The sequence below is a fragment of the Aythya ferina genome (assembly GCF_964211825.1).
Source record: "Aythya ferina genome assembly, chromosome: 1".
Classification (NCBI taxonomy): domain Eukaryota; kingdom Metazoa; phylum Chordata; class Aves; order Anseriformes; family Anatidae; genus Aythya; species Aythya ferina.
Window position 1 is genome coordinate 119,595,188 of NC_140296.1, and position 25,418 is coordinate 119,620,605.

At 41.7% G+C, this 25,418-nt stretch overlaps 1 protein-coding gene and 1 long non-coding RNA gene across 11 annotated transcripts in view; one reads left to right on the forward strand and one right to left on the reverse strand.

Annotated features, from left to right (window-relative positions):
- The window catches only part of GRAMD1C (GRAM domain containing 1C), a 49,298-nt gene that overhangs the window by 10,287 nt on the left and 13,593 nt on the right, over window positions 1-25,418 (forward strand). For 4 of the 10 annotated variants that reach the window (XM_084506498.1, XM_084506499.1, XM_084506500.1 and 1 more), the window contains exons 3-9: window positions 6,737-6,821; window positions 10,462-10,565; window positions 11,884-11,979; window positions 13,182-13,262; window positions 17,698-17,816; window positions 18,892-19,012; window positions 22,716-22,878. In XM_084506498.1, the coding sequence (XP_084362624.1) occupies window positions 6,737-6,821; window positions 10,462-10,565; window positions 11,884-11,979; window positions 13,182-13,262; window positions 17,698-17,816; window positions 18,892-19,012; window positions 22,716-22,878 (769 nt within the window). Of the gene's footprint in view, window positions 1-409; window positions 686-875; window positions 960-1,340; window positions 1,501-6,736; window positions 6,822-10,461; window positions 10,566-11,883; window positions 11,980-13,181; window positions 13,263-17,697; window positions 17,817-18,891; window positions 19,013-22,715; window positions 22,879-25,418 lie in introns of all 10 variants that reach the window. The other 6 variants (XM_084506503.1, XM_084506506.1, XM_084506504.1 and 3 more) reach the window with 6 other exon arrangements.
- LOC311430129 lies at window positions 8,119-17,687 on the reverse strand. Its single transcript, XR_014688573.1, has 4 exons — window positions 17,208-17,687; window positions 11,719-11,818; window positions 9,365-9,454; window positions 8,119-8,911 (listed from the first exon to the last, which is right to left on the reverse strand). It is a non-coding gene; the product is annotated as an uncharacterized lncRNA (long non-coding RNA).

Below are 25,418 nucleotides of genomic sequence, written 5' to 3' on the forward strand. Positions count from 1 at the left end.
AGGGGTCTTCACATGTTCTGAACTGAAACGTTTTATTTTTAAGTTCTTCCTACTCTTCCCTATTTTTGTCTAATGAAAATTGTTGCACAGCCAGCTGAAGATTGAAGTTCTGTGGAGAACTTTGGAACTGCGAAGACCACTCCCAAACTTTCATCTTCTGAGCACCAAGTCTTTCGAGTTCCCTTTCTGCTTGGGTGGGAAGCCAAATTTCAATCTTTTCTCCACAAAAATGGTGTTCATGCCTTGTTCCGAATGGTATAACCCAGTTTTAGCAGCAGAGCTCCCAGTACTTCACACAGTGCTCATTTTTCTTGTCTGTTAGGATTGTACTTGTGACAACTTTGGTTGCGGACTGGAGGCTGTTTTCCAGGCTGTGCTGCAACGTGACTTGATGTCTATACTTGTGTAGGCACCGCTCAAGCATGAGACCTTCTTCTGTCCTGTCCTTGGAGGGAGAAGGTGGCTGGTGAAGTGCAGGAGACGATCGGGCCTTTGTGAGCAGGATTCGAGGCCAGCCGTGCTCATGTGGCACCACGTGGTAAATGCTTGTGGTACAGCCTTTCTCATCAGTAGCCGAACAGAGCTGCTTTCCTGAAACACAAGGGTTTGATCCTCTTCTGTGGACACCCTTTGTCCTTGTCAGGTCAACAAGGGTTGATGAGGATGAGGGTCTGCAGTGGAGCTGGTGAGGGCTGGACGGCTGTTGAGGTGGTGCAAGTGGGAAAGGGGACGAACACATGAAGGCTTGGGAGTATGCAACACCTGCTTTTGATATACTTGACCCACCAGTCTTTAGTCCCTTAAATACCTAATTTAGCCAGTTTCATGAACCTGGGTTTTTCAAATACTTTTTAAGAGTGCGTCCAATATTTCAGAAGCTCTCCGTAAAGAAATATGTGAGAGGCTTCTTGCTATGTGGATTTTTGGAAGCTGCTTGTATTAGATGGAGGAAATTAATGGTCTGTCTTAATTTTTTTTTACTGTGCCTGTCCATGCATCTGTAGGAACTACTTAATACTAACCCTCATTTTAGGGGGACTACGTAGTCTCCAGCCTTGCTTGTGGTATCTTATGGATTTAAATAATAATAATAATAATAATAATAATAAAAAAAAAAACTAGAAAATACAATAACTTGAGTATTTGCTCATGGTCTCTTCTAATATAATATCCCTTGACATTTTACATGCTGTATTTCCAACAGAAGAGAGGCCCACTTACCCTAAAATTCTTACTGGATGCTGCTCTGCCTGTCCACAGATGCCCCTGAAGGACAAAACTGCCAGTGGTTTGTTCTCTGCTCGGTCACTAAGAAATGTTAAAATCTCTTTCTCCTTCAGCCTGCGCAAATAAGAGCGGGGCTGGGCTGCAGGAGGGGACGTAATGACCCCAGTGTGCAGCCCTGTGCCTGCCAGTGGCCCACTGGAAGAGTGCCCTGTGCTTAGGAGCCTCCCCTCTCCGGAGAAGTTAAGGGTGGTTGAAGAAGAGCATAAAATGAATGTAAGTAAAATGGTCCTGGCTCCTTAAACTCTTCTCCTTTCCCACTGCGGCTATGAGCTGGCTTCCATTTACTTAAGGGAATAAAAATTTACTCTAGGAGAGCAGGTTCCTGCGGATTATGGTGGCTAAACTGACCCTAGCAACGATTGCTTGCTTTCTCTCTCCTTTTATTTGCAATGAATCATATGACCTATTAATTAAATACAACTGTGTGGACAAGGAGGTGAGATCAAATAGCTCTTTATTTAAAACAAAAAAAAAAGTGGAAACTCTGCTGCACAGCCAGCCCTGAAGTGCACGGTGTGCCGTACACACCGCAGTAAGTCACCTGGAGCGAGGAGGTGTCTTGTGACTCCTTCTTTCCCTGTGGAAGTTTCATGTTTTTATGCTTTGAGAGAAAGGAAAGAACAGTAAGATACTGCTCGTAAAGCTTAAGAGTAGCCAATAATTGGAGTTCTAACCCAAAATTTCTCTGATTTTTCTTTTCTTTTTCACTAACCCTTTTTTTTTTTTTTTTAAAAAAAAAAAAAAAAAACACTGAAGGGGTGGATCCATTCTGTTTCCTCATGAGAGGGTTAACTTAACACAGAACAAGTCTGACGTATTTAAAACATGGTCTCACACTTGTTTTCAGAAGAAATAGGAAACTGTCCCAGTGTCTTGATAAGATAAGGGAGACTGATAGTCACGTGAATGTGAGCTTTTACTGTGTTTCTCTGCCCAAAAGCAAATGGGAGTCCTGAATTTGTGTGTGTTTGCAGTGATTCCTGCAATGTTATGTCTATCTCTGGAGCTCACAGCTGAAGAACCACACTGCAAATACATGTAGGAGGGGATTCAGAAGAGGAGGGGATTCACAATAAGTCTGCAACAAGTCTTGCTAATAGACACGAGAAACTTAATGCCTTCTAAAAGAAGATAGAAGGTAACCTGCTCACAATCTGGAGATAGTTCACAAGGTGAAAATCACATTAATCAACAGACAGATAGAACTATCCATAGCTAGGATAGATTTTCCATCAGTGGTGACTCTGAAATCGGGAAGATAAAATGTGTATCTCTGTACGTATTTTATTTCCCAAGGGGGATCTTGGTCATCACAGCTTTGGTTTTAAAGCAGGACGTAAGTCACAACGTTGAGCATTATGGGTTAGATTGGATGGTTCTAGTGGAAGCTTCTGGGCTGAAGAAATGACTGCGGAGGGATTTGTGTTTTGCTGATGAAAAGGCTTGTCAGAGTGGACATGCTGTACAGGTAGCATCAGCAGAGGGGCTACCCACATGGTTCTGTGGGATTTGTTCTTATATTTATAGATAAGTTGGCCTGTATCTACTTTGGAGTAAGAGAAGTCTTCAGTTTGCTTGCCCCATACTGCTAAATGACTTGTTCAGGGCTGTTAAGGCTCTCTCATAGCCTAACGAGGGTTTAGACTCCCTGAAAGTGTGGTGGTGCCTTGTTTTCTATATTTCTGCCTGTACAAATAAGTCTCAAGAATACTTTTGTTCTAAGTCAGTCCTTTTGTATAAAATCAGACTCCCCTCTGACTGTGTTGTTCTTCTGGAGACTTTTTTCTTTTGATGCTAAGCAGGTTTTCAGAGTATTTGAATAAGGGAAAACAATCCATTCTTCATTAGAAATGCAACAATTTTCCCAAGGGTAATTAACATTTATTTTAATGTGCTAGGGTAGGATTTAAAAAGTAATTTGTTTTCAACCATGCCTAGAAACTTAATTGGAAACTACAGGTCAAGTTCCTCTGTGTCTGAGGAACAGCACATCAGGAGGTCTTTATTTAGAGGGGTGGATGGTGTGGATCTCCTTACTTGTGAACTGAGGAGCAAGAGCAGTAGTCCACGTTGTGATATTTAAGTAAAGCTTTTAAATATATGTGAGGAAAAAGCCAGGCAGCTTGTTCATAGGCTTGTTGGAATCTGGGACCCCAAGCACGTAGTCATGACTGCTACCAAGACTGTGAAGCTCAGTGGGAGACTTGTGCGGATCTCTTAAAATCAGGTGAACTCCAAGTTTTATTACTCTGAGAGAGGTCATCTTACCTCTGCTCTCAGCTGTTTGTATTTATTTCTGCATGTCAAAAAATACAGAATGCAAATTGTTGTGTAGCACGTGGGTTTGTCTCAAATCAAGGACAATGCACTAACAAAGCAAATGCAAAATTAGGAACTGCCATTAGCAAACTCTAAAAATGTGCACACAGATCTACGGGGGCTGATTGACTATTTGCATGCTTGCTTATATATGCAATTGAATAATTTCTTAACAATTAGCCTTTTTGCTGTACCCTTGGGAGAAGGTGTAGCTTAATTTTCCTCCACAGTTTGCTAAGTGGCTCAAATTCTTTGCAGTGTCCACGCTTTGAAGGTGTGGATGTGAAGGGAACCTTCACAGGCTTTAACAGGCTTTCAGCATAGAAATAACTCAGGTTAGTCCTATTTAAGTTAACGTTATTTCTGGAAAATTGACGTTATATAGATGAACTCAGTCAATTTCTAAACAAGGTACAACAGTGTCCTGATTCAGTGTCTTCAAGTTGTTTCTGATTCCTACGTAGCTGTCTTTAAAAACTTCCTGGACAACGCTGAAGAGGTTTTTCTGCTTCTGTTGCTTTGTAGATGTCTGTGTTTTGTGGCCTCAGATAAAGAACGTTAATACGTTGTCACTGGACTTAATGGTTTGCCTAGTGCTTAAATATAGCATGCCCATAAATGCCTAAGATGATCCTGAGGCAACGTGTTTGCCTGATGACTTATAAGTAGACTTGGAAATACGCGTGTGTTTAAAAACTGCTGTTTTCATCTCCTAAGCTCCCTAGTGCAGCCTGTCTCGTGATTTCTTCTTTTAATAGCTGATGGTAAGTTTTGGAACCTGGAGGTGGCAACCTGCCCAAATCCTGCCACGTATTGGACGCTATAATGGTGATGGGAGAGATGCTGAATTCATAGAAATGGAAATGTCTCCTCTCCTTCGTTTGAAGGAAATTGATGTTGCCAGTAGTATTAAAATTGTCTCTGTTGTTTCCAGAGTCCATTGACTGATGTCTTAATCACCAAGCCCCATACTGAGTGCATAATAATTACGGATCTAAGTAAGCTCATTTTCATACAAAATAAGGAAAAGATAAGGTTAAAAAGCTTCAGTGTGCTCATTTTTCTTCTGATTAGATAAGGATTCAAAGCAGGCTCTTCATAAACGTCCTAAGAGTCCCATAGAAATCTACAATTAATAAGAGCATTTCTTATTGCCTATTTGCCAATCATGTGACAAAGAACACTTAAATGCCAGCAAGGGATTCTCAGACAAGCTATAGCAGGTTTTATGCTCTAGAGAATTATTTTTTTTTTCCTATATAAAACTCAAGATATCTTGAGTTTTTATTCTTGGAGCTGTTGAACTGGCTGATGTGGGCATTAGTGTTAAAGTGTCTGTGATTCTGTAATGCTCCTGTTCTCTCCTCTTGATTCATTTTGTGTTATAACCCCAGAAATGCTCAGTTTCTGTTCAGCTAAATATGTGTCTCTTGTATACAGTGTGTTTCAAGAAGTGCTTTCTCTTAAAAGCATGACTGAAGTACAGCTGTGGAAGCTCAGAGGACACGTCTAACATTGCCCTGCTGGTTGCACCTAAATCTTACTCTTCTCTCCCTCCCTCAATGCCTTTTACACTCCAGTGCATAGTATTAGTGGACAGACACCGAGGCTTTCTGCTATTGGAGGTGACAGAAGGTAATGTTTAGGAACTTGTCATCTTTTTAAAGCTGAGCAGAGTCAGACTTTGCCCTCACTGTGTTGTGTTCACTTATTCAACACCTGGCCTTGAAGTTGCACTTTCATATTCTTGTTGTATTCTCAAATGTAGGTAGCAGAGAGATCATCATAAGACACTTGTGGGGACATCTTTGAACCACGTGACACAGGAATGTCTCCTGTGGGAAATAGCAAAATGTGAAAATGGTGATGAGGTGGTGGCACTCCTGGGACTAGTTCATTAAAGTTCTTTTGGAAACAACCACAGACGTGCTGAAATGGTACTGACCAGCTGATGTGCTGCAAGATTGTGGAAAAACTGGGTGGTTTTCAGTAAACGTGCTGCAAGGTCTTACAGTTAAAAGTGCTTCTTTTGCCTTTTTCCTTCTTCCCCCCACCTTGAAAGTAAATAGCCACTGGTCTCATGCTAGAAATGGGTTTAAGATGTGCGTCCAGTTTTGGAAGGATTCAAGTCCTCAAGGACATCTGGCAGCTATATGCTGTTCAGTTTTTTAGAAGGGTGTTCAAGAAAAAACAAACACTACCACCAACAAAACCCCAAAAAACCCAGGCTGTAAAAGAAGCTTATTATGGTATACCTGGTTTTGGTACCACCTGAAAGTGGCTTATTCCTGTTTTAGCTGTAATTTGGCTCCGTCAGTCATTGTCTTGTACAGTATTTTCTTCAAGGTTTTTTTATTTTTTTTTCCCCAGCTTTTAGACTACAGGAAGGCCCCTAAACTAAGTGGCCAAAAGCTGTTGTGAAAAAAAAAAAGAGACCTTGTTACTACTGCAAAATTACCACCAAGATTGGTCTTCTCTCCTCTGAGTTTACCATCTGATTTTAATCTTAAATGAGTCCTAGGTTGTGATCCCCTTAAACATGGGGTGAACCTTCAAACAGATCAGGAGATCAAGAGGTGATGGTGGTGCTGCTATTTGTGTTTGCAGGAGGAAACTTTTGGCCTTTATTCCTGCAGGCCTAATTATAGTAACTGGCAAAAATCCCTTCCGTAGTAACATTTTCCCCCAGTGGCACTCCAATTAGAAATCGGTGTTCTCAGTGGTGGTTTCTTGTCCAGCTGGTGGCCTGTGTGAGGACCCGATCTCTTTCACCTCCTGTGCTGTGGCTTTGCTGCCTCTTTGAGTCTGTGCTGGAAGAGATTGAGCTCTGCGAAGGGTTGTGATGTGCGTGTGAATGAAGCAGATTGCTGTCATGCAGTTGTAATGCTTCATAAGTAGCATCTGGCCCGATAAAGGGAACAGTTTGGACCCTTCTATCCCAAATGCTGGGAGCACACTCTTGCATAAGAGCATAATGTTACAGTGACAATCCCATTTAGATGCCACCTATTCTTTATTCCTCATTTGATGTCCATTTGTTCTTCAAGATAAAGTTACAGGTCTAGCATGAAGGCAGTTGATGGTTGAAAATAAATCTGTTTGCTTAACCTTTTACCGCTCTTTGTTGCAGCTCTCAAGTTCCACGTACAAATATAGGAGCGAGGAATTCAAGAGGCAGTTTTCTCATCTGCCAGATTCAGAGAGACTCATAGTAGGTAAGACATAATCACACCAAAACTGCTTCTCTTATGACTGACAATTCCAGACTGCAGCAGTGCTGAGGCTTTTCTTTTTTTAAGTAGCATATTCCAACTGTAGCTAAGAACTTCCTGTTCTCTTGTCTCTGAGCCAGCAGGACATATCTGCAGGGAAAGTCAGGTCTAAACTCCTCTCTTGCACTGCCTGCTTTATCAAAAGACAGGCTCCTTTTTGGGGTTGAGAAGTTGAACCAATACAGAATCCTTTGGTTCATCTGTATATTGGATGAGAGCTTCTTAATGTCTTTTATTTTTTGCTGCTGCTACTTAGTGGGTGATAAAACACCTGCTGAAAATGGTGAAGATATGACTGCCGGCTGTTAGCTGGCCAGCTGGAAAGAGAGGTTGCCCTGCAGGGTCAGGGTGAGTGCTTAGCAAATAAGCTCAACTTATGTGCATTGACTTGTGCAATGCAAGTGTGAGAGGAACAGAGGCAGAGCTAAATCCTAAGAGCACTGGACTTATTTTATGTTCTTTCCAGTGTGGATGACCAACTTGGTACCTCTTGCTACAACTGTTAATTTCCTGTCCTATGAGTGTTTAAAGAGTTCTTCGTTTTTTCTTTGAAGAGGTAACCAGTTATGATTGAGTCAGTTGCTGTAGATGTTGGAGGAGAAGGTAAGGATTCCATAGTTGTAATGGCTTGGTTGTGGACTCTCCCTCCTTGGAGATCTTCAGAAGCTGTCTGGACATGGTCCTGGGCAGCCTGTTCTCGGTGGTCCTGCGTGAGCAGGGGCAGTTGGACCTCCAGAGATCCCTTCCAGCCATAACTGTTCTGTGGTTCTGATGAGGTGGCTGCAGGAGTAGAAGTACAAATCAACTTGAAGAGCAGAGGTGGTGAGGAGTGCATGGGGATGTGGGGGAAGTGAGGCAAGTGGCAGAACTTCTGACTGTGGTGCATAGCTTCTTGCCACCTAAATGTTCCTTTTGAACTCTGACCACCAGTTTTGCTCCAGAGCAAAATCCAAAAAATGCAAGTATAAAACCCGACCTCCTATGCCTGCAGTGCTACATCCTATTCCCTCTTTTATTACTTGCCTTGCAGGTAAGTCTAGCAGTGCTGCCTGAGTATTGAATAACAAATGCACTGTCTAAGAATCGGGCGTTGTTTTTATACAAAAGTGGCATTGTGAGTATTTTCTAAGTTCTCTCTAATCTTAGGCAACCTTCAAGGCACTGAATATTGAGAGGCTGTCAGTATATGTTTGTAGTGTGCCAAGTTCCTTCCAGGTTAATGAAAGAGGAACTGGAACTTGCACAGAAACAGTCACATCCCTCCATCCTTTCGCAGCCTTAGAAGGAGGCAGTTATCCTCCGAAATGCCTTCCACATTTTTCAAATAGTTGAGCTAAGTACAGAAGTAAGTCAATAGAAAAGGATATTACTTCAAAGCTTTGGTTTGACACTTCTCCTTGCACTGGACAGATTTAAAAGCAGTGGAGTAAAATCTGAAACGCAGCTTCAATGACCAGACCACCTAGGACTTGAAGAATGATTTGGTAAAGGGCTAGTCTCAACAATGTAGCAGCATCTGTTCCATCAGAAACAAAGTCATTATCTTAAATATATTTTTTTTACCCTCATAAAAAATAGTGCTCCTTTGCAAAGGCTCCTTGCATCTTCCAAATAAAGAACTGTTCCTCTGCTTGGTGCAGAACTTTTCACAGGCTTTACAGTGCTCAAAGAAGCAATTACTTGCTGCAGTCCATCAAAAGAATGGTAACTGCTCCTGTTCTTAACTGCTTAAAAACACACACACAATTATTCCACCATAATAAACACTATAAACAAAGATTATATGATTTTTTTGTCTATTACAATGAAAGAAGTGACTTAGACTCCCAAAATGGGAATTTAAAGGAATGCCACTATCTTTAATTTGTCTGAAAATATTGTTTACAGGCAGCATCTTAAGTTACTGGATCTGATAACTTAAAGGAAGAGATTAGCATTTTTCCTTCTTGTTTTTGACATCCTCTTTTGTAGGTAGGTCATGGTGTTGCTTGTCACTTGCCCAATGCTCCCCGGGGAGTCTTTTTATGCTAGTTCTGCAAGAAAAGAGGAAGGGTGTTTTCTTTTTTTATGGATGTCAAACCTAGTATGGATATCTGGCTAGTATGTGGATCAGGAAAAAGGAGTTAAATGGTCACATAATACTGGGCAGTACCTAAAAGGTCGGAATCAATCTCTATCCTCAAAACATAGAAACTGGATAAAAACTTTTTTAGGACTGGTTTTCTAAAGTCCTTAACCTCAAACTCCTACTGCGTTCACCTCCCCACTCCTCTAACATTTTGGTATCTGACTTATTAAATTTTAAATGTGCACTTACATACACTGGAAAAATGAATGATTTTAATTGTTTGGAGTTACTTCTCCAAGGGCTTTTATACATGCCTCATGCTTGTTGCAAGAAACTTTATTTTCACTTGATTATTTGAAGGAGAAATCTGAGAGAATTCTTAAAATTGTAGTAAAAGCTCCTGCAGATGCAGACTTACTGTGAAGTTAGGATGGTGAGGGACTTCTGAACCTCTTCCAACTTGGACAAGAGCTATTTTCTTCATTGTGATGTACAGAAAATCAAAATTCTAGCAGAGAAAATACCAGATAAAATGCTTTTCAAAATAAAACGTGAAATTCTTTGATACCTCTACAGGTAAAGTCCTGTGTGAATAGATGTATTCTGTGTTTTCTATATGTAAGGTAACCTTTAGGTGTACTGGGTCTGACCACCACATTGGGTTGGAGCTTCCAAAAGGGGCCAGTCTGTCTTAGTTTTCTTGCTGTATGACTAAAAGGAGCTTTGATATTTATTTCCATAGGCTCAGCTTAGCGCTGAGTACTTCTGAAAACTCATTTTGTTTGACTCTTTAGGCTCTTAAATTATGAAGGTTCTCCTCAAGAATTTTTAAAGTGCAACCAAATCCTCTGCTCTTGATTTTGATCATCAGATATCTGATGATGGGTAATTTCTAGATTAAAAAATATATATTATTTAATAGGAATGTTTTAGCCAGAGACAGTGTCGTAATAAAAATGAGAGTCAACTGCTGAAAATATCACTTGCCTGAAGAACTGGATTGCTTCAAGCTGTCTTCTAGTGTCTCACTCTGCAGATAGTTTTAGCTAGTGATAGGATCTGTCTAGTGAAAAATTAACTTACTACAACATATGAACTACTGTTATGTAGGAGTTGACAGTATAATCTGTTGTACTATAAAATGGCTGTGTATTCTGTTTTATTTAGGCACTCTGAAGTTTGACATGTGAATATTTCGTCCATGTATTCTTAATCTTGCCTGATACCTCTTCTCTGAAAATATAGGATAATGTATGGGGGGATCAGTACATGGAGTATTGTTTTTGCACAGATATTTCCATTGACTCTGGTATTAGGGTGTTCACAGAACCATGGTCTGGATGCAGCCCAATACAAGCCTGCCTTGACAGACTTGAGAACTTGACAGACTTGAGAAGAGGGAAAGAAATGGCTTTTTATTTGTATTGCAACAACCTTATCTCATTTTAAATTAATACGTTTGGGTCTATTGAGCTGTGGCAAATGAGTAAACTTGTTCTTTCTCTCTACACGTAGATTACGCCTGTGCACTCCAGAAGGATATCCTCCTGCAAGGACGTTTGTACCTCTCTGAAAACTGGCTCTGCTTCCACAGCAACATTTTCCGATGGGAGACCACAGTAAGATCTCTTGGTGCAGTTGAATCCCACCTCTTTGTCCTGGGCTATCAGGATATAGGACTCTTTGAGGAACTCTTATACTGTCAGTCTCAAGCTCTGTCTGTCAAATTAGAATGAGTTAAAAATGTTCATTAAAGCAGTTATTGCACTTGCTGTAGAAAAAACCTGAATCATTGAATGAGAAAGGTAAGATAGCCTAGTTAATAGGTGAGGGAGATGTCAAAACCATTTTATAGCTGTGAGAATACTTGTATCTTAAGATAACCTCTTGAATTCTACTCTGTGTGCTCTGAAGTACATAGGACAGGCAACAGCAACAAATAGGCCATGTACTTAAGACAGAGAAGGTTTAGAAATGCTTAACTAAAAACCAAGCTTAGTTTTGTCAGATGGATTTGATGGTCAAATCTTTCTTATTGCAGACTCTTTATTTAAAAAACAAACAAACAGAAAAAAATCTAGAAATCACAGCCTTGAATATATAATCTATTCAAAGACTATTTTTCAGCCAAAACAGCATACATCTTAGTAACCTGCTCCTGCTTGCCTAGCAGTGTGATATTTTGAGCAGTATCTTAAGGCAATCTGAGCTCATCAGCTATATTGGTAGAGCCAAATTATGAGGCCTCCTTAGCAGGGCGCTAATGCGGAGAGGGAGAGTAAGTAGAAGGCCTTCTGCACACACAGGAGAAAGCAAGATCCAGCTGTGTGTTCTTCCTTTATCGAGACTGAACAGCAGCACAATCTTACTTTCAAGGGAAGGCTGGTCAAAGTAGAAAACCTTCTTGCCACACTTTTAAACGGAAGCGTTTCAAGTACTAATATATAAGGTGAATGCACGCAAGTAGGAAGATTTCCAGTGTCTGGATTGCAGATAAACCTGTGTGCAAATGGACTATACTACAAACTTTTTGTGAGATAACATAGACAAGATAGTCTATTATCTGATCTATTCCTTGCCTGTATGACGTACAGAGTGAGATTGGTTTTGGGGTCTGTATGGTTTGTATGTGGTTGGGGTTGTGCCCTTGATCCTGGAGTGCTGCTGGAGAGGTGGAAGAAAAGAAAACTACTTGCTTCCCAAATCCTAGTATGAAATAAGAGGGAATTAATCTTAAATCATCTTAATTTGCTCATACTTTGGAATGCTTACCGTTAAGGTTGTCAAATGAAGACAGCAGTTGCCTTCGTAATCTCATCTGTATTTCATTCAAGTGTTTGGGGTTAGAGTTCCTCTTGCAAATTCTCTGACTCTGTAAATTAAAATAACAGTTAAACCTAAAATAAAATTATCTTATTAAATCTCTTTTCTGCTTAGATTTCTATTGCCTTGAAGGATATCACTTTCATGACAAAGGAGAAGACTGCTCGGCTCATTCCAAATGCTATACAGATAGCAACAAAGGGAGAGAAGGTGAAAAACTCTATTTAAATACACTCTTCTTTTAAGTGATAATTTCCAGAACAGAGCACTTGTAGTTTTTCATTTGAATAAGTAACTTTCACTGTCAAATCTTTAAATGTGACTAGGACTAGACAACGGACTTGGTAGTTTGGTCCCTGTGCACATTGGCTTGGTAATTCAACTTTTAGTAGTGGAGTCTGTAATCAAACTAGTGTTGATGCAGTAACCTAAAGGGGGGTTTTTGTCTTACTGATCCTCCAAGGAAATCTGCTTAAAAACCAGAAGTTTAGGACAAATTCAGAATGTGTCTTTGAATTGGAGATCTGTGTTCTTATTGGATTTAAGTGTCCCAGAAGAAAATTGCTGAAAGCAAAACAACTGTTACCACAGGTTTTGAGTCATGGAGAAATCTACCCATAAACCACCCAATTTTATATGTTGGGAAGTGTAGTTTTCTCGAGGACACATTTAGAAAAAGCTGAAAAGCATGATTCAGAATGCTCTTCTGTGCAATGTGCTTCATGATACCTCTTATGTCAATGCTTTGAAAATTAGAATAATTCTTTGCTGGGTACAGACAGCAGTTGTAGTTATCCATGGTAAATCTAGAGCTTTAGTCTGTGAAGGGGTTGACATTTCCTGTTGCTTCATATTTGGCTGCTGCTTCAATTTCTTCTAAAAATACTAATCTTCTAAAATTACTAACTTCCTTCATTAAGGAAGATATTTATTCCACTGGTAAACAGACATTCAAGTGAGACAGATCTTAAAACTACAAATGATGGATCTAATTTGATCCCCTATTTTGATTATTGTAATTTCACATCTCATGAAAAAAAATGAGTACGTGGAGTTAGTATGTGGCCTGTAAGAAATAGGCATGTGCATCTCTGATTTGTTCCACCCCCCGTTTGGAAGTGGGAGAAAGATTTAACTCTGTATGTAGTTGAGGGGGAGCTCTTTACGGAAAAGATGCAAATGATTGCAATTGGATACACAGAAGAGCAAGGGTCTTTATACACTCTGTGGATGTTGGGGAACTAACTTGCTTATTAGAAGTGATTTAAAAAAAAAGTGTGGAGTGTGAGGAATATGAGAGGAACATGCCATTGGCAGAAATCTTAGGATACTTCAGGTATAAGGAAACATTCTGGCTTTCTTAAAAATACCTGCAAGCGATTTTTATTTTGTACCTTTGTCATCTTCTGCAGTTTTTCTTCACGTCGTTCAGTGCAAGAGACAGAAGCTACCTCAGTATCTTCCGCTTATGGCAGAATGTGTTGTTGGATAAGGTAAGCTTGTAAGTGCCAGTACCTGAGGTTAAGTAACAACAATCTTTTTCTAATGTACATAGATGTGTCTTTAGAGGATGAGAGACTTTGCTTAAGAAGTTAGTTTTTCCTTCCTGACACAGAATTCTAACCTGGTGTTCTCCTTCACCTCCTTCTACTTTATATAACAAACTTTGTATCCTCCCCTTCTTTATACTGCCATCTACAACTTTGCTGTTGATGGAGCATTTTGTCTTTGAAGACAGGTTGTGTGATTCTCTTAACTACCAACTAAAGCAGATGTTGGCATGCATTTGTTTAACATTTCCTGTGGCTAATTTGTGACCAAAAGGGCAAGAGACTTCTTTCAGGGAAAGCTTTTTTCCTTTTTAAGGAAAAAGCCAAAAGTCACCTTCTCAGATAAGTTAGCAGAACCTTTGCCAACCAACTCATTACAATTCCCCTGACCTTGAATAACTGCAACAAAGGTGGGCTGAATGATACAAAAGTGTATTTTGGCAACTCTGCTAGTTAGCTTGATGTATATTGCAATTTGTGGGCACTTAAGCTAATCTTCTTTCTAAAAATATGCTGACACTTTCTTTTGCAGAACATCAATGTAACTAATGCAATTTTCGTAAACCAATTCCTTCCTGTTTATGGCTCTTGTTGTTTAAAAATTCCAACACATTTGCAACTGAACACTGAAATATCCATATATAACTCTGTAGTGTGGTGGTCCCCAAAGGCTTAAAGCTGTTGTGATACTTATATGTGGTTGCCGCAGACATTTTTGGTTCAATGAATTTTAAGGCAGCCCAGAGATGCTTTTTGTAAAAATCAAAAGCTGAAAATCAAGGAGAGTGCCAATTAAGGCAAAATTAATCTGTTTACAGCAAATCTTTACTGCTTAACCAAACTGGATCAAGTTATAGAGGGGATGAGGGGGGAATTGACGTTTCTAGAATTGGATCCAGTGGTTACGCTACAATGACAGTTCTTCACTGACCTGTTGCTAGAAGAAAGCTGGTGATGCATCCAAATAGTTTTGCTGCTTCCACATGCAAACCCCCTCACCCTCATGGCAAGGGACAGCATACATTTGAAAGGTATCTCATAACCTCTGAAGCTGTCATCTCTGTCATGGTATACAACACTGTGAGTGTGTGAAGCGTGGTGTTTGTGGGATCCAGTGGCCAAAGGGATCCCATCAGAATTTGTGAGGTTAGTGACAATATACTGAATCTCTCTGGAACCAATTCCAAAAGGAGCTGTTTTTGATGTTTCTACTGCTAGCAGTTAAATATTTTAAAGACTGTGGATAATTTAGCTATTCTCTAGAGCATGTCAACTAGACTAGGCGTTGATATGCAGCTGTTATGAAATAGTAATTCATGTCTTGTCAGAAGTAAACTCTGAATGCAGCCATCACAGTGTTGGTTTGCGCCACCTGATGGTAGATAATCCCAGAGTTGCAGGATTTGGATCCAGGGGATTGGAGAACTGCATGTGCTTCAAATCATGTTTGTGCAGAGGTCACTTCCAGTCACTGATCCTGGCCTCTTCCTGGGCTTTGAGTTTGTGTTACGAGGTCTCACTCTGAAGAGTGACCTACATGCTTTACCTGAGATGCACTAAGCTTTTGTCCCCTGCAGAACTTCTCAGTGGGGTCAGCGTGCTCTTTCCCAGATCTCCATCTTGTGGCCATTCTGCATTGTAAAGTATCACGTGTCATAGACAGTTGAACAAGTAGCCTTCTGTAAAGTCTGCCTTTTTATTTGAAATTACTTGTTTGCCATGCATTGCGTAGAAAAAGCAGCAGAAAATGATATTCCATGCCTAAGCTTAATTAGGCCACCAAGACGCTGTCTCCAACTTTGTGTCACTATTCTTGTAAGGATTCTGGCTCACCTTAGTTGAGTTGTGATTACCTAGCTTATCATGTCTCCTTCAAATCTTGCTCAGTGTACAATACTCTGCACACGAAGCTCTTCAGCTGGGAATCAGTGGGTACCTTCCTCCTAAGATGGTCCATTTTTAGGATTTCTTTTTGGAATGTCCTTGTGAACATTTTTCCTTTTTTGGGGGGGAGGAGAATCCAGTTTGCATCCATTCCTCTTGCAAAATGTACTCAGAGTGAGTCCCTCAAGTTTTTACCTTGCCATTGTTTTTTAAACACCCCTGCTTGAAGGGGAAGCATCATGGAAAATAAGGAATCATTAATGTAGGTCTGGAAGAGACATGACACCGACCTTGATAAAACAGATAGCTGCTTCCACATCCACTGAGGCTTTCAATAATGTATCAGTTTATAAAATCAGCCAGAATTCCTGTTTTGCAACAGGCTTTCCAGATTGGTAAAGCAACATTACTAGTGGCTATTAATGATGGTAAGAGCAATGGCATGTATACTATTCCTTTGTTTCCCTGAAGTTCATGGGTGTCAAATATCCCTTAGTTTGAGGGAGAAGGAAAAAATTAAAATCTAATTAGGCAGGTCATTCAAATCCTAAACAAACACGGTGTTTCTTATTTCTAATGGAACAAGATCTTAACTTAATCGGCTTCAATTCCCTTGAGGCCTTTTCCCTGGAGTTGGATTTATTTTCTTATTGTTCTTACGCATTGCTGGGTAGAGATTTGCACCAATCTCCAGAGCATGTTTGTATTTGGGGTGTCTCTGGAGTAAACCTGCAAGGAGCGTCTCGTCTTGGTCTGTCCATGTGGGTAAAAATCAGCAGCTTTGCTTCTGCCAGGGGTGTTTTGTAGTATTGCTTGTTCCATGCTGTTGGTTTGACTAGCATGAAGCAAAGTATTGGTATTTTATGCTCCAGGATGAAAGGAGAAAAGCTGCTTCAAGTAGCCTTACTTTTCCTCAAGAAATGAGGAATAATTTGGTGTAGATCGTCACCTCGAGTGGGCAAAGCCCACCAGGTTTGGGTTCCAGCTTCAGAGCCTCTCAACCCAGAACTAATCTGACAGAACAGAGCCAGGTGTTGTGGTGTCGGGCTGTGACCCTACTACACCCAGCCCTGCTCAATATAATAACCGAGCAGAGTGCGAGAAGCCTGGTGTTTCTAGACCCGGCAGCTAGCAAGTCTGAAGGCAGTAACCCACAGGAAACAGCTTTATTTGTTCCCCAAACACGCACTTTTGTCGCCCTGCCCGAGGCCGAGGGGCGCAGGGCGTGAGGGGGCCGGCGCCTGACGGGGCGCGGCGGGCCCGCCATGAGCTCCCCGCGGCTGCCCCTGAGGGCCGTGGGGCCGGGCCCGGTGTCCCGGGAGCGGCGGGGAGGAGCCGGGACGAGGAACCGGGGCCGGGACCGGGGCTGGGGCCGGGGAGGAGCCGGCAGGGTGGTGTGTGTGTGTGGAGGTGAGCCTGGGCGGCCGGCTTTTGGGGCTGCCAGCAGAGCCGCGGTGCTGCAGAAAGGGCGGCGGGTGGAGGGAGCCGGGAGGCGGGGAGGATCCCCTCGGCAAAGGGCTTTCAATAATGCACGGCTGCCTGACGAGACCGGCTCCTGCAAGCAGTAAGCAGCAAACAGTAAGCAGGACTTGTGTTACTGCCCGGCTGCCACGCCGCTGCTCCCTCGATCAGTATGGATCGTGGCTCTGGCACCTTTCCCGGTGTGATGCCTCTCGTCTCTTTCTCCTAAATCCCCAAGCCTCATCCCCTCCTTTCCTTCCTTCCCTTCTACTTTCGTTTTAGCCCCTTCCTGCCAGGAAAAGTGGACTTTGAAACCTGTTGCTTGCTTTGCTGAGGGGAGTCTGTCGCAGTGCTGTCACCTCCCTAATTTTCCTGATGATCAGAGAGAGCCTGAACAGATCCCAGTAGCTGCGGGCAGCAGCTTATGGGGAAAGGGAAGAGCTAGCCGTGAGTCAGGTGGAGTAAAATAGCTGCTGGTGCTCTGGAAGTGTTAAAGGGGGTTGTGGCAGCGTCCTGCCTTGGCAAGATGGGCTGCTAGCTCACCTAGACACTGCTTGCAGTGACTGAGCTGTTAGCCTCTTGCTGCTGGTAAAGTGCTCTGAGCATCCCGAGGAAACAGGCATATATTTATTAAGCAGTTTGTCTGGGACCAAAGAGGGAGCCTCTGGCTGTCTGCTGGTCTTGTGCTATATCCCGTGAAATTCAAGAGGGAGCTGCCTTGAAGGTACTTGTGAAAACATTGGTGACAAACGAAGAAGCAAGTAGTAGCTACAAGTATGTTTTTCCTTGAAATACCATGTTTTTTAATGTCTAGTGTTACTGGTTGAACAGTGGTGGGTTGGGGAGATGGAGGAGACGTGAGTACAGTTCCCCAAAATGCTGAAACCCAATCTTGAAACGTGATACCTAAATGCTTTCAGACCTTGTCAGAAGTGAGGTTAAAGGCTGTGGCGTAATTCAAACTTCTTACTGTTTTGCCTACCGTGCCTTACTGCCCCGTACCGTAGTTCTTGACTAGCTCGCTTTCTTTCAGAGGCTGACCAAGCAGGAATTCTGGCAGCTGGTGCACCAGAGCTATGGCTCTGAGCTGGGCCTGAACACCGAGGAGATGGAGAGCTTCCACTCATCGTCTGAGGACAATGGGCAGTCTCGGTAAGAGGAGGCTCTAAAGCTTACTGAAATACTCATGGAAAAGCACTGTCCTCTTTCTTTGAAATTGTTTTTCCAAATTGCTCCTGTAGCCTTACTGGAAAGGATAAACTTATAGTAAAGACCTGGAGTGCATGAACTGAACTGCATAAAAACTTAATTGTGCTCATTGTTTAAAATAGTAGGAGCACAGCTGAGGCCCCTTAGGGGAGGCAGATATAGGTAGACCTTGCTGTCCTTGGATTTGCTTGGGGGGAGGGCAGGATAGCTTAAATATCAACTTTTTTTCCTGATAATACTTAGTCAGGACCTATATGCCCTTAAACAATACGGAAGGGCTGAATGGAATGGAGCTATATCAGATGTTTTAACCCTTTTTCATTCCTCCATGGAGACTAAAACACTTGTTTTGCTTTGTTCTTCTGACGTCTGAGTTCCTAGCTTGTTTTTGTATGATGTTCAGTTTGAATTAGGAAGCTAGAAGCTAGATTGTCTTTTGAATTGTTTTATTGATTTCTCAGAACAAATGTGAATTAACTTATGAACAGTTGGTGTAATTCTAATAACAGGGCTTTAGTTTGATATCTCTATCTAAATAAGCATGACTCTGAAATGTAACATGCATTTCCTTTTCAATCCTTGGTAATCTTTGTGTGTTTGTTGGGAAAAGTAAATTCACTGCAAGCTTCAAAAGATGTCCCATTAAATACTTCATGGTTTTCTACCTGTAAAAAATGCAGTACTTTGCAACTCAGGAATAAGGGATGCAGGAGAAATCTTACCTTAACCTTTCTTCAGACGTTTTCTTTCCAAATTTGTTATAAGTTACTTCTGTTTCCCATTTTCCCACAGTACTTACTTTCTCTAATTGACCAGTGCTCAGGCAGAAGCTGGATTTTTTTGGTAGTTAGGGTGAGGAACATGGCTTGAGAGATTAATAAGCCGGAGGAATGAGTTGGTAGTTTTTAATGTTAGCTGAACAGCCATGGTTTGAGAACAAAAATCACACATGAAAAGCTTTCTCAGATTTTCTCAGCTTTTACAGCTCCAAAGATACCTTCCTTTTTCCTTTGGACAGATCCAGCGTTTGTGATGAACCTGGAGAAAGGGATGACAAACTACCTAAAACGATTGGTTTAGTTCGAGAACCCACGCTTCAGACAGAAGGAGAGTCCCTCAGCAAACATGCACTGTCAGGAGTAAGTGTTGACCTGCTTGCTATTTGTAACCAATAAGCATGTATGCTTGCATATCTGTAAAGGTAAGAATGCATGGGGTTGTAATTTCTAAAATTCACTGGAAGTTCACGACAATTTAAAAGGTTTTCACATCAGAAATTGGATATGAATATTGTCAGATCTCAGGAATATATTCAGGAAACAAATATTTGTATAAGATGTTGGTGTGAGTTTCAGCAGCATCCTGTTGCTAATTCACTGCATAATCTGGCCAGAATGCTGAGGTTTTGGCCTTGATCTTCCTAGCTGTAAAAAATAAAACTGTTTATCCACCTTCCTATATACCCCATGCATTCTTATATAAGTGCTTTTTGAAAGAAATGCTTTTGTTTGCATTCTTAAAAATGCAGATATAGATCTCCTCATAAAGATATCTTGTACGTGAGGATAATAATATCCTCATGTACATCCTGTACATATTGGAGATCAGTTGGTCAGTTGCTATGAATGACTAAAACCTTCCTTCCCCTTCCACGTGCCCTAAATTAACTTTTCTGAAATGTTTCTGAAAGGGAGGGGAGAAAGCACCCTTGGAAGGTGCTTGGAAGGGTGAGTATTGCCCTAATCCCTAACCTAATACAGTTAATAAAACCGTACAGGCACGGCTGTTTCATTCATGGTGTTGAATGAATTTGTGAATGTGACTGGCTGCCTGGGAGGGCAGGTGCGTTAGTAGTGCTGTCTGAGGTGTGCGCAGCATTTAGCACAGTTCCTGGGGCTCCTATGTGCAGTTGTAGTCCTAGAAGGTTACCGACATTATCTCTTGGTTAATAGGTACCCCAAGGGAATGATCTGGGAAAAGCAAACAGAGCACCAAAGTGTTTCACTTCAGTCAGAATGGGAATTTAATTGCTGTTTCTGCTTTAAAAAAAAAAAAAAATGAGGAAGGGGAAAAAGATGCTTTAACAATCCTTATTTTCATGTAGTAGTTAATTTGGTTTGCTAAAACTGAGGTTAAGTAGGCTTTAAATAGTTTTGTGGAAATCCAAGTTAATGGCTAGAGACTGATACCCAGCAAACAATACTGGTATTTGTCAGATGTTAAAAGCTTAGTTATTAGGGTGATGGGTATCCCTCATGGAAATCCTAGGAGTATAAAACGAGATTTTTGGAGAGCTGTAGGGGACATTGGAAAGATTGTGGATGCTGTTGGACTTTGGGCTCTTCAGGATAAGTAAAATCTACCCAGGTAGCCTTGATTTGGACTTGCTTGAGTCTTGTTTGCACAAGTACAAGCCCTCTTAAAATAACCGCTCCGTTTGGAAAAGCGCTTTTGTTTACCTACTGGGTGTCACTCCCGGCGATCTCTTGTAGGTGCCAAATCTAGTTGTGCATGTTGGTAAGCAGGAATGCCCAGGGATGGGATCAGCAAGCAGGGAAAAGTGCTAGGATTCTCCCTTGACTTGCCTGCCTTTAAAAAGTTCTCTAATTGTGATGTAAAACGTCAGTCTCGATAAATCTGTTCAGTTTATGGTTTTACTGTAGCTAAAACACGTCATGGTTTTGTTGAGCTGTGTGTGTCATTTGGTGTTTCTTAAGCATGTCGGCTCCCCACAGCTCTGGATTGCAGCGTATGTTGCAGAAGCACAGGAGCAATAGGAGGAGACGGGATGGTAGTGCTTAAAAAGCTTTTATCAAAAATGATTGCACTGATGACACACCACACAATTGCATTCCAAAGGCTGGAGGAGAAGAGGCTTAACTCCTCCCTTTGTGCTCTGACAGGCAAGGGAAGTCCAAAAGCTCTTTCCAAAAGAGATCAGAACTGATGGGAGGGGTTGGCTTGCATTTCTTGGACTGTCTTGGAAAAAGGGTTGTCAATAGGCAACCCTTTCATAGTTGATTAAAGAAGGTGGGTGTGTAACGCCACTTGTGGCTTGTCTGCTTCTCCAAGCGCAGGTCACCTCTGTATGGAAACCACCTTCTTCTTTCTAGGCTTCCTTAGAAGGCTCTGTAAGGTTTCCCTGTCTCAGAGCCCTCTGTTAAAAACTAAAATGCATTGGCACAGAGCTTAGTGGTCTTGGACTGGCTCAGGAGGCAAATGTGCATAAGGAAGAAATGTTCCATTTACTTCTGGTTGGCAGATCTTAAAATCAGTAAACTTTAGTATAAAAATAAAAAATAAAAACAAGAAAGTAGAGTTGATTGCAGGATATTCCGAAAGCATCAGCATGAATTTCTTCCTTGACATCATGAAGGACTTATTTACCTACAAACTGACACAGATCTATAAAGGTTTCACCACTCCTAGCTCCCTCCTCCTTTCTCTCTGTGCTGCTGGAATGTTTTGACATTGAAGTGTTAGTTACTGTCCTCGTTCCTGTTGTGTGCCTAACTTCAGGCATGGTAGCTCCTTTCAATAGGCACTCATTTGTTAATCGATCTGCATTGCTGATGCAGTAGTCTTTCCTTTTCTTTTTTTTTTTTTTTTTTGACCTTGAGGGAATATTTTTACTTGCTTCTACTGCAGTTGAATTCATGCCTGTCTCTATTCTGCAGCCACCCACCTTCTGCTAATGGCCCTCGGTTGCACAAAATGGAAAATGGTCTTTTATTTTTTTTGAAAAAAGCCAAGGAGTACAGGAAGTACACGATGACTATTCAAGCGGCGGATGCTCTTGTTTTATTTAGGCAGTGCTGAATAATCTTTAAGGATGGTGGTGTTGCAGATGAATTGGAGCTACTCGCTCAAGGAGACCTGATCTTGTTTATCACAGTCCACGTGCTGCTGCCTGTGGGGGCTGTGCTATTCTTGATCCCAGCTGTTCCACTGGAGGCAACGGGAGCTTTGAAGGGAGGCTTAGAATGAAGATTGTGGCTCACAGCCAGGCTTTTTGGGTGGCACACTGAGATGTACAAACCTTGTACGTGTGGTTTTGCCAGCGGTTACTTCTTGAAGTGTTCAGTGATGCATTTTGGTAGGCTTAGCTCCCAGTTGATGTAGTTAATGGTTCAGAGCTGCATTGATTCAGTGACTGATGCTGTGGGGGATGCTCTGCTTCTGTATTACAGATGGCAAATGATATTCCATTGCTTTGTTTCAGAGGAGTAATATTTTATATGTAGGATGGCTCTAGACACTATTTTTTAACTATTCCCTTTACCTAAGGCTACTGGAGCCCTACAAAGTAAGAACACACTCTCAAATATCTAATTATGATGATCTAATCCTGGTGAAGAAGGGAGATCCTGTCTATTTCATTGTGCTTCCCCTCAGGGTTGTTGGACCTCTTCCTAAACTGCCAAAAAAAAAAAAAAAAAACCTAACCTGACCAATAAAAAGTAAATAAATATTGTAATCTAAATATTAGGTTAATGAGTTTATAAATGCTAGCATGGATGCAAGGAAGGGAACCAAGCTGTGCAGGTGGATGCAAAGGGACTGGGCAGGGAACAAACTGCCCCTTTTAGGCAGCTCTTGGTAAGATGGAGCAGATAAGTTTGTCCCTTGCTACTAGGGCAAAGTGGAGTCTGAGATAAAGTAGAAAGGAGGCTGGCTGCTATAGGGGAACAAGGGAGGAAATTAATGCTTGACCGTGGAGTAACTGAGCTGGTAGAACTTGTGGCTTCCTTTCTAAATCTTTTTTCTTTGCAAGTAACTTGCTTTTTAAAAGGTCTGTGTTTACTGATAGATTTATTTTTTTTTTCCTATTGGTTGTTTCAGGTGGAAGAGTCCCCGACTGAGACGCAAATAAAGAAGAGCCCTCTTCCATCGTCAGAAAGAAAATCTGTTAAGCTAGTCAGGAGCAGATCTTTTGAAAAGTCATTGGATCTGAATGAGAATGAAAATCTTCCAGAGAAGAGCAGTGCCTCAGACAGTGAAGAAGGTAAATCTTTCAACAGTTAGAAGCAGTAAGACAACCCTACTCGTGTGATCCTTCTCACTTGGTGGAGCAAGTTAGAGAACTTTCCGGTTTTGTGAAATTTGTTTTTGTTTCACACAGTTGTAAGAAAAACACCTTTGTATCTTAGTTTCTGGAAAGAAACGTTGGGGTGTTTAAAATGAAAACAAATTGATATTTTACTTTTTACCTTTTGGTGGGCAAAGAGATGCTAATATCTTAGACTAAAAAAAAAAAATCTTGACAGTGTGGTGTTCACTTTCCACGTTCTCATAGGTATTTTAAATGCTTTTCAGTTTATTTTCACTTGTTGGGAATTGAGGGAAAACACTTCAGGCTCTTCTTCTAATTCTCCCCACCGCCTTAAGTTTTTTTTTCTTGATGCTTATGGGCTTCAGTGTTACTGATGGAGTAAACTGAGGAACTTGTTGAAAGTCCAGACGAGACAACTTCCCAGTTTTCAGGAGCATATTCTGCATGTTCTGAATCTTGTCTAAGGATAAACAACCTTAAATACATCCTAGAGTAGACCACACTGCATACCAGCAAAGCTAGCATCTTGATGGATCCTAACACGTCATCCTCTTGATGTATACCTCATTATCTAGTACCAGGCTAGCAGGAGCTTGGCTATCACAGCAATGTAGCCCTTGTAACTTGGCAGTTGCATGCTTCCTTTCCTCTTTCTGTCCTAGAAGAGAGAAGTATGGCTGCGTGTTTCATTGTGGCTTTGGTAGGAGTGTATTTGCTATGTCTTGGGGAGAGGGTGGGGCCAGAACATGCCTTGCACCCCGACTGGATGACAGTAATGTGCAAATTTCACTGGGTGCTTGTTCTTTGGTCCCACAGAGGCCCTTGACAAGTTCCCCCTCTAATATGAGCTCTTCCCTTATCACGGGGAGCTCTTCTGTGCAAAAACCTGTAGTTTTACAAACATTTCACAGAAGCTGTGGTGGGTGTTCTGTTAAATATCCTCATTTTGGACTCTGTGAACACCTTTAAAACAAAGCCCACCCAACCTGAGTCAGTGTCAAAGTCTGCAGTGGCATGCAAATGAAGGACAGAAAACCTCACCAGGGCAGCTACTTCTGAACACGCCGCTATTTTGCTTTCATATGCAAAGAGAGAACTTGCTTTCATTGCCTGTTGCCAGGAATAGAACAGATCAATTTGAGGCCAGTTCTTAATCTGGCCGAGAAACTTTGTGTAGCATCTTTTCAGTCAGATTTGGCAGTGGAAGGTGCGTGCTGGTGCTATCAAGTTGGGATCGCTGGAGTGAGGAAAGCTTTCAAAGCCGTGGATTGATCTGGCCATCAGCAAGGTGTGAGCTTTGCCTGAGGATGTACTTGATGTTTCAGTTACCTTTCTCTTTGCTTCCCCAGCACTGCTGCTGCTTGCTGGTGTTGGGATTCAGCTTGGTGGATGTCAAGCTGTATCATTTTTGTGAGTCTGCGTATTTGAATGAATTTCTGGTTATGCCCCTATGCATTGAACGAGCTTTACACATTAACTCAGCCCCAGGTATATCTCTTAAAGCTGCAGAAAGTTTCAGTTTTCTGATGTTTTAGCTATTTTGGATACCCTTGGATTTTTAAATGGTGAAGGTATCCGATGAAATGGGTTGAAAATAGGCCTGCTTGCCTAAATGATAAAGCAAATCCCAGCTGTCATCCCTGTGCTGGTGATACTCAGCAAACAAAGCCTATTAAACTGGAGATGTCCCTTTAAAAGAGGACTGAATTCATGCTGCTCTTATTTCTCCTCCCTCCCCCAAGATGAGTCTCCTTTATTCGGAGCAGGATTTTCTAGTCCCACAACATTAATCTTTTCTCGCAGATCACTCTCCTCATGCCTAGAATTTTTTTTCTTCTGTTTCTCTGCCTGTTTTCTATTGCGATTGCCCCACACTCCTAGAAGGTGAGCTCCTTCATTCAGGTGGAATTAGCTTTCCCACACAGCAAAGGGTTACCCATGCAATGAATCTCTCGTGTCCTCTGGCTCCTGCTCAGGCTGCCCATGGAGGTGTCCTGGCAAATAAGGTGAGGGGGCAAGCTCAAGACTTGTTCTCCAACTTCATGTCCGCCTGACACCAAAAGCTGGAGTGCCAGAACCTTGGCAGCTCCTTGTCCTTCATGATTTTCACATTGGAAGGGGTCTCGCACCACACACCACTGGCTCAGTGACCTGTACCTTGGTGTTTTAGTTTGCTTTCATAAACTGGAGTATAAATCTTGGGCCGTGACAAACTCTTGGCTGAGACAGAAGTTAATATCTGCAGCCTCAACGATAAATTTCAGAAAACAAATTTTAGCTCAAGCACAGAACGCGTTCCCAATATAGAAGCATCAGATTCTGAGTTTCCTCAAAGGACTGCCTGCGTTGGGTGTAGGGTTTCTATATGCAACTATAATGCTCAGCAGCATCAAATGCCTCGAAGAAAGAAGGGAGAAGTAGGATATTGAAAAATACTGTTAGAAAGCTTTACTGTGTATGGGGGGCCTCATAATTCCTGACCTCCTGGCTTG